General features: G+C 47.6%; 1 protein-coding gene across 11 annotated transcripts in view; it reads left to right on the forward strand.

The window, feature by feature from the left end:
- Positions 1-13188, forward strand: part of AGAP1 (ArfGAP with GTPase domain, ankyrin repeat and PH domain 1) — a 639080-nt gene that overhangs the window by 429171 nt on the left and 196721 nt on the right. For 6 of the 11 annotated variants that reach the window (XM_021924443.2, XM_021924444.2, XM_021924435.2 and 3 more), the window contains one exon: positions 8342-8500. The exons of the other annotated variants lie outside the window; for them this stretch is intronic. In XM_021924443.2, coding sequence (XP_021780135.2) covers positions 8342-8500 — 159 coding nt within the window. The remainder of the gene's footprint in view (positions 1-8341; positions 8501-13188) is intronic. 11 annotated transcript variants of the gene reach the window in all.

Here is a 13188-nt window from a genome sequence, read left to right on the forward strand (position 1 = left end):
ACTCTTTTACAAAACAAGTATCACAGGATGCGGAGTCCTGAATGCCTGTATCTTACAAGATACAGAGTGTGTCCTTGGAAAAAAAATCCTCTTAGCCTGAAATTCCGCTTGCCAAAAGCAAGGCAGATCTCCAATGCAAATAGAGGAGCGAAGGGGTCCCATTCACAGGCCTTAAATCATGTGTGTCACTTTTTATGGTAGTGTTGTGAATTATATTCTTTTTGGATTTGTAATTAGAGGACAGAACAGATGGCGAAGGCCTAGTTTGAAGTGATGTGACCATTAGCGTCGCCGCCTTCATCCAGTTGTGATTCCAGGGAACCTGCTTTTCCCACGCATGCGCAGAACGGATGCGGTGCAGCTGTAGGGTTTGCAAGGTAGCCGCTCACGCTGAGTTTTTATAGCATTTGAAGCTATCTGTGAATGAGATTGGACCGAAAAAAGCAGTCCCTGGATGTTTCTGAGGGTGAGGGCTCCAGAGGGGAGGGGTGAATTCCTGTCAGTCATATTCCTGTAATTAGGATTTTTTAAATAACAGGTATACAATTCTGCAGTGGGAATAAACGTCTGGTTTGCACTCAGGTGCTCATAGAATCCTTTTTGGCTTTTTCCCTGCCCTCTTTCTATGTACATGAAAGTTCCTATCACCCATCACCAATAGTTGCTCCTGTCTTCAGGCTTATTTAACCGATAAGTCAAATGCCAACTATTATTTTCCTAGTGAAATGCTCTGGTGAAGTTAAGTCCTATTTGTAAAGACAGACCAAAATTGGAAGGTGCAAGGAATGAACTTTTGTATTTTGTTATTGTTATTGTAAAGATTTGTTGATGAATCTTCCTTTGAATGCTGTGAAAAGCCATCATTTCAGAGTATATTTTTAAAAATCAGAACAGGCTATTTTTAATGTAATAAGCCAATAGCTTAAAAGAGGGATTCTGTCTTTGATGTCATTTGGTGGATGAAAACATTTTTGTTCAATAGAAAACCAGCATCTTTTTCATGCTCATTTGAGATCAGTTCAGGCAACATACTGATATTCATTCAGATATAAATGCCATATTCACTTTGAAATGCAAATTGTTTAAAGAAAAATAGCATATGGTGGAGGTAAGTACCTTTTCAAATCAACTCTTCCACTTTAGGGATATAAGTACAGCTAAAATTATTCTTTGGAAAGAATCTGGCGCTTTTGACACATGGAAGCTTGCACTAATCAAGGCAGCGCAGTAAGCACACACACATATCCATATCAAGGAAGTGGCGCTGCGAGGACATGGATTAGCATGGTAATGCGCTCGCCCCCTGCTAATCGGGGCGAGTACCAGCTGATCCGTAGATGGAGTATTTGAGGAAACGCTCTTTCTGAGTTCAGAATGGGCCAACTCGTCAATCATGTATTTCATGGTAACGCAAATAATATTTGGGGGACAATGCCGAAAAGGTCCTTTTATGACTGCCTTCTTGTGGAAGCCAGCATCCTATACAGTTTGGGGCTGGGCCACTTTTTAAGGACTTGTTGCTGGTAAAACTGTTCCCTTGCACAACCCTGTTCTATCTCTTACACTTCCTGACCCGACCTCTGCATTCACAAACCGTTCCAATGACATTTTCTCGTTTTTTGGATAAGTGTTATTGATACAACATACACATAAGAATGACTTACGATTCTGTACTTCTGAGAGGGTGCACTCTGTGCCACTCCAGAGATGGGCACTTCTGTTTGCTGTCTGGGACAGTAAATGTCGCTTTCCACGGCAAATTTTGGACAGGCTTGCTTACATGCTATTATTAAACACAGGGGTTTCCTAAGCTCAGGGTTCGTAAGTCATATGTAAAGAAACAAAAGTATTTTGTTTCTGTAATCGTAAGTCACAGCCAGGTTTACAGGGGCCACCACTCACATCCAGAAGCAGGAGGTAGCCAACCTTCATGGACCCCTTCCTGTCACATGCACCCCCACCCCACCCCACTCACAAGGGTGACCACCATCTGATTTCTCACTGCATAGATGGGTTTCGCCTGTCCTTGAACAGGATCCTAACACTTGGCACTCTCGCACTTGTCTCTGGCACTGTGTTCTGTGTGTGATGTTGCCCCAGTTGTGGCCCGTGTCAGTAGTTCATTGTTACCGTTGTGTAATGTTCCATTGTACCATGATGTACCTACGGTGATGGACAGTGCCGTCATTCCCAGCGTGGGGTTGTTATGAGCACTGCTACTCTGAACATTCTAGCACCTACTTTTTGGTGGCCATGTTTATGTGCATCTGTATGATTTAAATCTGAAAGATGTGAAAGGAGAAGAGAAATCTTAAAGGAGAAAAAAAGAATTGATCTTGAAATGTTTTATGAAAGCTTTGCATCTGGTAAGTCGATTAGAAGAGCGATATAGGTCGTCCTGGGACAACCCTGAGCTTAGGAAACCCCTGTGTTTAATAATAGCGCGTAAGCAAGCCTGTCCAAAGTTTGCCGTGGAAAGCGACATTTACTGTCCCAGACAGCAAACAGATGTGCGCCTCTGTGGAAGTAGACACCACCCCTGTCGTACCAGTCTGTTCACTCTGTTGGCATCCCTTGCAAAATAACCCAGAGCAGAGGGCACCTGCCTGTGTCCACACTCAAAAGACGAGAAGAAACTGAGGCCTGCGGAGAGCTGGCTGCCAGCAGCAGTGGGGCAGGACATGCTGGTGGCGGCAGGGAGAGTGGAAGGCAGGGAGGAATGTAAGGGAAGGGAAGAGTGGAGAGTACTCACCCCCAAAGGGGCCACATCCTTGTACTTATCCCCGAGTACAAGTGTCCCCTCAGCTTCTGGGGGTAGAAGCTTCCTTTTAAGACTGTTGTATTTGCCCATGACTTGAGGTTGGTGAGTTAGGACCACTTGTTAGACTTACCTCGTCTGCCCCAGGAAGGAGGACATTCTAATCTGGCTCTTACAATCTCTTCCTTCTAGGGAAATACAGACATGCCTGCAAAGAACATTTCCAACTATGGTGCACAGAGTTCCCCCACGTCTAAAAGACCCCAGCTTCATGTCTTCTTCCTCAGACACAGGAATGAAATTCTGTGGCGAAACAGCAGTGTGTTGAGGTGGTCCCTGATGGAGACAAACTCAAGAGGCTGAAGGTTGGGGCGTGGCTTCCTGCAGACCCCGTGCACCTTGCATTCCTCCTGGCATTTCTGAATGTAGCTCTAAGTCTAGTAGCCTTCTTGAAGTAGTAACTTTAATGCCTGGGTAGCAAGCACTCAGGCCTTTCCTTAAACTTACCCTGTTAGCTATCAGGTCTAGGTGTGAAAATTTGATTTAACTAATCAGTGTAGTAGCAGCAGAGCTTGATGTCTTTGTTGACTGTTGGTGGCCACATGGGTTTAGGTCCCCTGCCCTTCAGCCTGGTTGCTGGGTACGAGGCCCCCACCTTGGCAGGACTGCTTCGGGCTGACCTGGACTGTGTTTAGAACAGTGTTTGATGCACTTGTATCCTCGCTGGTCTTGATGTCAGGATCCTTACCTCTCAAGCAATCAAAGTCATCAGCTTCTTTCACAAATGAGGACTTCAGACCTTCAGCCTTAATTAATAACTTGTTAACATGAAATGAATTCCAGTCAGTGAAAACAGTAGCCCTCAAGTACTTTGAGTGAGAAGACAGTGATTTTAAACAGAGTCTTCCTTTTATGCCTAAAGATATTTCCAGAAGTGTTCAAAACTCCTGTGTGGTAACACATAGGGCCGGTATTGCTTGATGCTTACATAACAAAACTGGATGCCAGGACAGCATTAGTAGGTCAGTTAGTTAAAGACATTCATTCAAGAACAGAAATGAGGTTACATGTTAGACTGTATGCGCATGTGTATAAAAATAAGCATGAGAAAGTATGACACTATAATTGGATTTGGAATGTGCACAGTTATTAAAAAGATTCACTCCACATTTGGGGGTGGTTCATTTCTTTGACGGGTGGATTTACTGAAAGTGAGTGGAAATGCCTCAAAGTGTGGCCACTGGCCTGGGACCGCTGACACGTGGCACGAGATGCTCCACGGGCCTGTTAACCCAGCATGGCAGCTTCCATAGTGTCGTGGCTCAGGCCGTGGACCTCTGATTTGCCTCAGAGTTAAAGCAGATGTCTTCATGCATTTACGTTGAAAGGCAGGTACTGTGTTCGGATCCCAGAAACAGTATTCCTGACCCTCTGTAATTTTTTTTAGTTAAATATGTTTCTGCATTATCACAGAAAATACTTTTGTTTCTTTACATCATAGTTAGTTGGTTTCTCTGAAAGAAAGTTTAACTGACATCAAATATAGTGAATGGGTATATATTAAAACAGAGATTTACTCCCTTACGAGAAAATCGGAAATGTTTTGCTTATGGAATGAGACTCCTCCTCTGCGCATTTTGGAAGGTCTTGACCAAAGGTCAAGAGTGAGGTGGGTTGAGTGCAGTGGGGTTGGGGGAGGCAGGTGTGAGCCTGGGCAACAGCGGAACCCACTCAGATCCTGCAGACAGATCCAGAGAGAGAGACTGTGTCAGCTCTTTGTTCACAAACACAGGCCCACAGCTCCCGGATACTCTCATTTTCTAAGTGATGCCAGAAACCACCAGTTTTTAGGTGAAATCTCCCAATTTAATTCTACTTTGAAAGAAATGATCAACTAAGTAAAATGCATCTATGAGCTCAGCCTGGACGTCAGGCGATAGTCTATGGATCTGATTGAAAATTTCACCTTTATCCCTGTGTGTCCGTGTATACACCGTGATGTGGCCCAGATTCAGTCATGGCTGTTTCAGTTTAGTCCCGCAGTGGGGAAGTGGGTGTGGTTGGGGCTGGGGGGCCTTCACGAGCTATGGGGCTCTAAGAGTCTGCCGTCAGAAGGATTGTGCGTAGCTGGTCTGGTGTCTTCCATCTGGACACCAGGAGCCTGTGGTCTTGCCAGGAGGTTCTTCACCCCAGAGGTTCCAGGTTGGTTCCTTGGGACTCTCTCAGGAGGCAGAAGGTGGGCTGTGAGCCACACCCCCAGAGCTGCTCCACCAGCATCTCAGTGGATTGGACTTGTCCTTGAATTTTGCTGGACAGACAGAAGTTTGAGAACAAGTGCATTCGCGGCAGAGTCCTGTTGTTTCTCATTAGTGTGTAGACTTGAAGGAATCTCTCCCTTCCTTTTTTGGCAGTGTGATGTTTGGCCTTGAGATGCAGAACTTGTAAACCTAAGATGAGTTCTTGATCAGCTACCTCCATTGGAACATTTCGTGGTCCCTTGTCTAGAGTTGAGATTGACTTGGCTCTCCTTACTGTGTGGATACTTATTTCTGGAGCTTAATTGCAAGTAGTCAGTGAATACACTGAAATACTTTCCTCTGCCTTTTAAAGGGAATTGTTCTGGAAGGTTTCTAGGCCCGGTTGTCATCGGAGAAGCACTCTCCAGGGAGGCGGAGCAAGAGAAGTGGTGCTGTATTGAGTGCCATGTTGTCATCAGTGACCCAAAGATGGAGGGACAGACAGACACCGTGAAATTCCTTTTTGTTTTTCAGGTGTTTGAACCTTATGTGCCTAAAGCTGGTATAAAATGAGGCCTGTGGACAGATGGCATGCCTAATGACGACTTGACAGGGGTCTGATTGGGCATTGCAGTGGGAAAGAAATCACCACCTTGACGCCGTACCCACACAGCAGGCGTCCCTGCAGGTGGAGCAGGCCGAGAAGTGCCTGGCACGGAAGTCAGGGTCCCGGCAAGGGAGGTGTCCCCACCGCTGCACCCCCAACTGTTTGCAGGCATCTTGTCATTGTCCTTTTCCACCTTTCCGGAGTCCTTTCGCCCACCATAACAACGTCAGCAGTGTCTGGAAGCCTTTTGTCTGCTCGGAATTCACGTAACGAAAGTGGAACCAGGCCAAGGAAGCCCCGGCAGCCACTCTTGGGAGGCACCTCCTCCCCAAGCGTACCTTCGAGAGGTGGCTGTGTGGGATTGAGGTAGAGAAGGGGAAGAGAAGCACACAGGACAATGCAGGCACCAAGGGCCACTGAGAGAGGGGGTCACCCAGCAAGACGACTGCTCGGGGAAGGAGCCCTGGAGTCAGCACCCACCCTCACCCTCCTCTCTCCTTTAGATTCCTGCCATGCTCGCCATTGGTTGAGCCCAGTGAGAAGCTAGAAGGTGCTGGAGCCGACAGGTGCAGCCCATATGGGTGCCTTCCCAGGAGGAGAGCGGGGCGGAGAAGTGGTATGGCAGGAACACGGTGGGCACGGGCTCCAGGAGGGGATCCTGCAGATGGCAATGTCTCCTCTGCTCTGTGCGGATGCTGCCTTCTGTAGGGTCTGAATGTCCTATTGTAATACGGATCCGGCTAAGGCACACAATACCCAGAGGACAACCCCAGGGTGGCTTCAATGGTGGCACGTGGAGAATACAGGAAGGAGCGTGAGTGCTCCCCTTAGTGCCACATCGCCAGCCCCGGGCTGCTCCTCCATGTCTCTAAGATGCCACACGCCTGGGCCACCTCCCCAGGCTGCTGTGAGGCTTGGTGCAAGAGGAAGCGTGGGAGCACCACATGGCACTGTCATGCAAAATGTGGGCTCCAAATGACGCTGTGCGTTTCTAGGGTGTTAGGGCGCGCCCGTGCCCTGAGATGGAGCTCTCAGAACATCAGGGATTAGGGGCATGAGAAACTGCCTCAAGACCCTACATGTAAGCAGGGGAGCCCAGACCCGAGGCTTCCAAGCCATTGCGCTGTGCTCCTCCCACCTGAGCCCCTTGGATGCCAGTGGTCTGCCGTGGTGGAGTTTTGGTTGCGATGTTTTGTTTCGTGGTGGTGATTTTCTGGCTGGAGTTGTTTTTGTAATTAATGTGCATGCAGATCGCCCGGGATCTTACTAAGAGGCAGTTGGTGGGTGGGGCCTGGGATTCTGCATTTCTCTCATGCCTCTTGGCAATGCTGCTTCTGTAGGTCCAAAGACCACAGCCTCTGTGGCTTTCCCATCCTTCCCTTCCTGGGGCATCACTTTGGGCTTTTTTCTGGAATCAAGCAGACCTGCCTATGACGTTCAGAATGTACTCAGTTCAGACAACAGCATAAAATAGGTATCTTTTCTTTTTTTAAGGCAAAACTCTATTCTTCAAAGCCAAACGCCTCATTGTTGTTCATCGCTGATTGGGTGTAGGGCTCGTACGCTGGCTTCAGCTCGTCATTCCCTGGCTTCCCAGTGCTGCACGGGATCGCGGTGAGGCCACTTGTTTGAGGGGAGCCCTGGTTCCTGCCTCTGGCTTCTCATCCAAATCACCGGCGTGCTTTTGAAAATGCATCTTTTCCCGAGCCCCATTCCCAGAGCTTCTGAATCCAAATCTGTATTTTTTGAAGCCTCTAGTTTTAAAAAGCTCCACAGGAAATTCTGGTAATTGGCCAGATTTAAGAACTGCTAATATGGGCTGCGCATTTATTATAAAATCCTGCACTTTGAAAAACTTCTGTTGAGACAGTTTAGAACTTAGTTGGTTCTGAACTAAAACAATTGGAAGAAAATTTTTTTTATAAAAAGCCCTAATACCTCCGAAGATCTGCAAACAGACCTAACAGACTAATTCGCTGGCAGCAAGGTATGATTGGCTGAGCTTTAGAGAAAGGCACTTAATTATGTTTTTGAGTCTAAAATTGGTATGACCAGATAATAATTCATTTTGATGTTGAGCAACTGATTCAAATCATTAAGTATACAATGGAATCATTTTTCATCACAGCCCTTGTGCTCTGTGAAGTCACGCAGGTTATTTTTCGTCTGCTTAGTCTTTTCAAGGTTAAGAGTAAACTTACCTGGTTGAAGAGCCTGCATTTCCTCCGTGTCGTGTCTAGGGACTTTGATTTGTGTTCGTCATAAAGTATGGCTTCCCCATGAAAATAATCCTCTGGCACCAGACAGTTGACTCTCAATAGGTGATCATTTTCTGTTCCGTTGATAGGGTGACACGGCCAGGCTCCTGGAGCCACCATCTTGCCGGCCTGCCGGATCGCGGTGCCTCTGCTGAGACCGACTGGGTCTTTTGTCTTCTCTTCACCCAGTGTTGCGATTGCACTTGGGCTGCGTCTTTGTATAGGGTTGTTCTGTGCGAGTCATCTGCGGCTTGAGGTCCCTTCACATTGCTTTGTCAGGCACCATCAAGATTGGCGTCCGCCTTTTATTCCTCCCAAATATCTTCTGTCTGGCGCTTCCGTTTGCCATGCAGGCAGGACGAGGGCTGCTCTCGGTGGTAAGGTGCACTGTGTGCCAACACGTGGGTCCCGTAGACTAACTCGCGCTGGTTTCTGTGGTCTGCAGTCCGCGGTGGTGTTCACCTGACTTGTTTATTCCTAGGGAATGTCACTAGTGCATCTGGGTCTCAGATGGCAAGCGGCATCAGCCTGGTCTCCTTCAACAGCCGACCCGACGGCATGCACCAGCGCTCCTACTCAGTCTCCAGTGCCGACCAGTGGAGTGAGGCTACGGTCATTGCAAACTCGGCCATCAGCAGTGGTAAGAGGGGGCGCAGCCCCACGGACCCGCGGCCACCTCGAGGTCCTTCGTTGTAAGCCGGGGGCTGGACAGGACGCCCTAAGCTCTCATGCTCCTCTGGGAGCGCGGCACCCCGTGGGGCGGCTGCAGCAGAGACTCACACCTTACCTTTCATCTATGGAACGTTTTGTCCTTGCTAGGCTGTCTTGCCCGTGTCATCTCATCTGTTCCTCTTTGGCACAGGGAGGAGGTGGTCATCCCATTGGGTCAGTTTGGAAACTGAGGCTGCAGACAGGGCAAGTGGCTTACCCAGGGTCACGTGACAGAGGTGGCAGCGCTGAGAAGTAGTATCTGATTTTATCTCCCCAATCACACTGCCCTACATGGCGTGGCCTACACTTCTACACTAGTGCACATTTTCTATCATTAGGATGAATTCAGTCTCCGTGTCTGTTTTCCAGAATTCCTGGTGTACCCTCTAAATCCTGGAGTCCCCTTTGTAATCCCTCAGTTTTCACATTCCTTCGGCATTATCATTATTATTATTATTATTATTATTTTGACAAGTGTAGCCAGCTTTTCGGGAAACAAGCGTGCACGTTGGAAACGATCTAGCCGTCTGTGTGGAGTGTGAGTGACGCGGCGCCGAGGGCACCCTGGCGACTGCAGCAGGGTTTGCCTGTGGCGTTTTGTCTCTGGCCTGTTCACCGGTATTTAAAGGAATTCCCACTGTTGTATGTAATCTATCAGACAGGGTTTTAGAGTAATCTTAGCATAATTTGTTCTAATTAAAAGATTCAGCATCAGGTCTTCCCTGTAGACCCACCAGCTGCTGCAGCAGGACGTTTGCTTTGGGTAAACATCATCCTTATTTCTAGTGGTTCCGCAGACACCACCGAGCAGAAGCCTTAAAGGAAGACATCTCCAAACTGAGCCAGGAGACGCGGAGTCAGCGAGGCAGCTCCACGCCGTAGCGCTGTGGGTCTGGAAAAGCCTGTGACTTGGAGCAGACACACAGAGCGTCACGCGCCTGCCCCGGCTGGCCCATTCCCACCCCAGTGTCGGGGCTCCTTCCTTCCCTCAAAAGAAGGCGCTTTGGTAGATAGCAAAGGTCTGCCTGCAGCCTCTTCAAGGGCCCTCCAAGGCTCTCTGCCTCATCTGGAATCACGATGAAAGGCCTGAAAACCCCAAACAAGAAGTTTGAAGTTAGGATAAATTAACTGTCTACAGTTTACTCTCTTTGTAACCATTGCGTGCCCCAGCAGGCCTCGTAGTCAGCCTTTCATCAGACCTCTATGTGCTGCAGCTGAAGCCCCGCCACCTGCCAACCAGGCAGCCTAGCATGAGCTTCTGTACCTCCATGAGCCTCCATTTTCTCATCTGTTCAATGGACACGTTCTCCCCTCCCTTACCTAGTAGTTAGGCGTGTGCCACAACACAGGACACTTGGCCCTTCATGACTGAAGAACTACTGTTATCACGGTTCCTTTAGGAGGAGCAAAGAGTCCACATACTCACTTCATTATCAAATACTTTAAAATATATATTATCAATGACTATTACTATTTGATAAGGTTTCATTCTGTGGCCGCCATCTGGTGAAGGTGTTCTTGCTCAGGACCACGTTTGAGGGTGTGGGGAGATCCACGCTGGGCCTTCTGGAGCCAGGTGCACAAGTGACACGGACAAGGCCTTGCCTTTCCAAGCAGCCTCTGCTGAGTGAGAGTAGTTGAGGTACCAGTAATACAGGTCTTTAAGTACTCATCTAAAATTCATCCTATACAGATTTTCCTTTTGCACACGTACCTGTTTGATAAAGACTCACCGGGTAACTTTCCCTCTACTGAGTAGCTCTTTCTGTTGAGCTGTTCGTACGTGCGATGGGCGTTTCCACACTGCCACGTCGTGAGACTCTGCTTTCCAGAGCCTCGGTTTGGTTGGAAGTCTCTTTCCACGGAAGTGGGCCGCATTGTCTGCACACACGCATTTGTACAGTACCCATGCGAGTCTAAAGTCACCTAAGTTTGAATGCCGGTTTTTTATTCACAAAGCAATTTCTATAATATTCACACACGTGGGTGTCCATTAAAGACCAGTGTGCTCCCTGACCTCGTAAATCTTGAACCCTGGACACAGAAGATAAGAAACAAGCCAGCGGATGCCCCAGATGTCAGCCTGCTGAGGGACATGGAAGGAGAGCTGTAGGGAGAGCCCAGGGCTGAAATTGTGCAGGTCGTTTAAGGATTGATAGAGTTGATCAAGGAAAGCTTCCCAAAGAAAATCAAACTTGAGCAATGCTTAAAGAACCAGACGGATTTTTTGTGCAAAACAGCAGGAGGAAGTTATTATAAGCATTGGGGCACTTTGGACAAAGACCCAGAGAGGAGGAAAAGGGAAGATGGAATAGCCACGAGCTACAGTGAAGTGAAAGGTGATAGTTGGGGTGCAGAAAAATGAGGAGAGACCAGAAGAGATGAGTGTTGAGAGCCCAGCGCTGCCAAATTAGCATCTGATTTTCAGACTTGGGAGCTGACATTTTACAGAGCAAAGATCCAGAAAGACAGCAGAATGGTGCACAGAAGTCTGATTCCTACAGTTTTACGGGGATCTTGGTTGATTCCTGCATTTTCTAAGGATTAATAATATGTCATACCCAAAATATTTTGAAAAGGGAGACGATAATAGTAATAATAAGAGCTACAGTTTATTGAGGGCTTTATGTAGATAATCTCATTTGATCGTCACAGAGTAGATCCAGTTGTTACCTCCCTTCTACAGGGGCTGCCTTTGGTACAGAAGAGTTAAATATCACCTGCTCAAAGTCACATCCTAGGAGGGGCCGGGATTCAAACTCAGGTGGCCCGATTCAGCTCTCCATCACTGCATGTCAAGGTGTGCCTCCAGGAGCAGCAGCAGCAGCAGCAGCCACCCCTAGGAACTGCTTAGAAATGTCCATTCTCAGGCCCCGTGTCAGTCCCACTAAATCCAGTCCTCAGGGGATGGGACCAGGCAACCTGTGTATAGCAAGCCCTCTGGGACCACGTGGCATGCTGAAGCTTGGGAACCACTGCTCTAAGTCCTCACTTCCCAAAGCCTGGTCCACGGACCATGTGGCATCTGCCAGCTCCAGGGATTTGACTGGTGATGCAGAATTCAGGCTCCACCCAGACCTGCTGGACCCATCCTTGTCTCTCTGCGCCGAGAACACCATCCCGGCATCCCTCTGGTTCGCGTCATTCCCCCCTTCAGTGCGCTGATCCGTCAAGTGGCTAGACCCCAGCAAGTTTTAGTGAACACCAGGGCACGGGATCTCATGGACAACTTCAAGAAAACGTGTTTATGAATGGATTTCAAGGCCTCAGTCTTGACATAAACCGTCCCTGCAGGGCTTAGAAAATAATCACAGAAGAAATCAACATGATTAAGGGCTTTCTGTCATGTTCTTTCTTCTTAAGTTGCAGGTCATATTAAGTCCCCCCTGCCCCCACTTTCTTTTTAAATGTATCTGCCCCCATCCCTAGTCTTTGGTTTGGGTTTCAGAGTCGCTAACTCTGTGCTAGCAGCAGGAATGAATGGGGAGAGCCTAGCAGCTTGGGAAGATAGACGCCCGTGTTGGCAAGTTTGCTTTCCCATTGTCGCGCACTCTTATTCTAAAACATAATAATCATAACAACATTGGGATTCACTGTTTCTCTGCCCTCCTTTCCACCCTAAATTAAGACTTTGGCTCTGGAGAACTTTCCAGAACTCTCTAGACACACAGGTCCCCCCGGGGTTTCTGCCTTTAAAGCAGCTGTGAGAAACTCCTAATTAGATAGATTCCTTTGTAGGGGCAACCTACAAAACAGGAGGTGCTGCTTAAATTAAGGGAAGAAGAAAAGAATCCATTTTGTGAAATGGAATGCCCACTGCTTTATGACTATTACTGTTGTAAGGTTTCACATTTAAGTACCTGAGGTTTAAAATTAAATGTCTAATATAATTTGGCGTTGCTAACATGAGACCCGCATCTGCCCTTAGAGAAAATGCCGACAGCTTGGTTCAGGGTTTCAAATTGCCGTCTGCTGGCTTGCAGGCAGCACAGAGGATTGGATCCCTCCTCTGCTGAGCACCACATGCTGCTGAGTGTAATTTTTTAAATGCAGAAACATATTCATCTTGAGCCTCTGCATTGAAAAAGGCCGTTCCAGGAGTACATGAAAAATTAATTTTTTTACATTTTTTCTCACTCTTCTAAGTGTTTGACAGAAGTAATTTTTGCAGCAAGAGAGAATAAAAACTGGTGGCTGTAAATTCCTGTCCTGCAACCTCTTGTGTAGATTCTTTATGGACCCTGAATTGATCTACATGTCAGATCCTGTTGTGGTTTAAACTGTTTATCACTGTAATGGCAGTAGTGAGCCTGTGAACACCAACTTATAATCCTGGGTGAAAGAAATTGGTGTTTGCAGTCAATGAAGGGGCAGCTTTGCTTTATTGATAGATTCAGAACAATTATCTCTGCAACAACTATTGGCTGAGGGTTCTCTTGAATCTTACTGGAAGCCTGTAATTTTTTTTGATTAATCATTTCCTCCATAGGTAATTTCCTCTGGAAGTGTTAGCCACGAGTCAGCATCACTGTGGGTAGCGGGGGCCCTGGGAGGTCATTTGTAGCATACTTGGCCGTCCTATCTTACTTCGAGGCAAGATGCATCACACCTGTCCTC

This window comes from Papio anubis, chromosome 10 (genome assembly GCF_008728515.1).
Source record: "Papio anubis isolate 15944 chromosome 10, Panubis1.0, whole genome shotgun sequence".
Classification (NCBI taxonomy): Eukaryota; Metazoa; Chordata; class Mammalia; order Primates; family Cercopithecidae; genus Papio; species Papio anubis.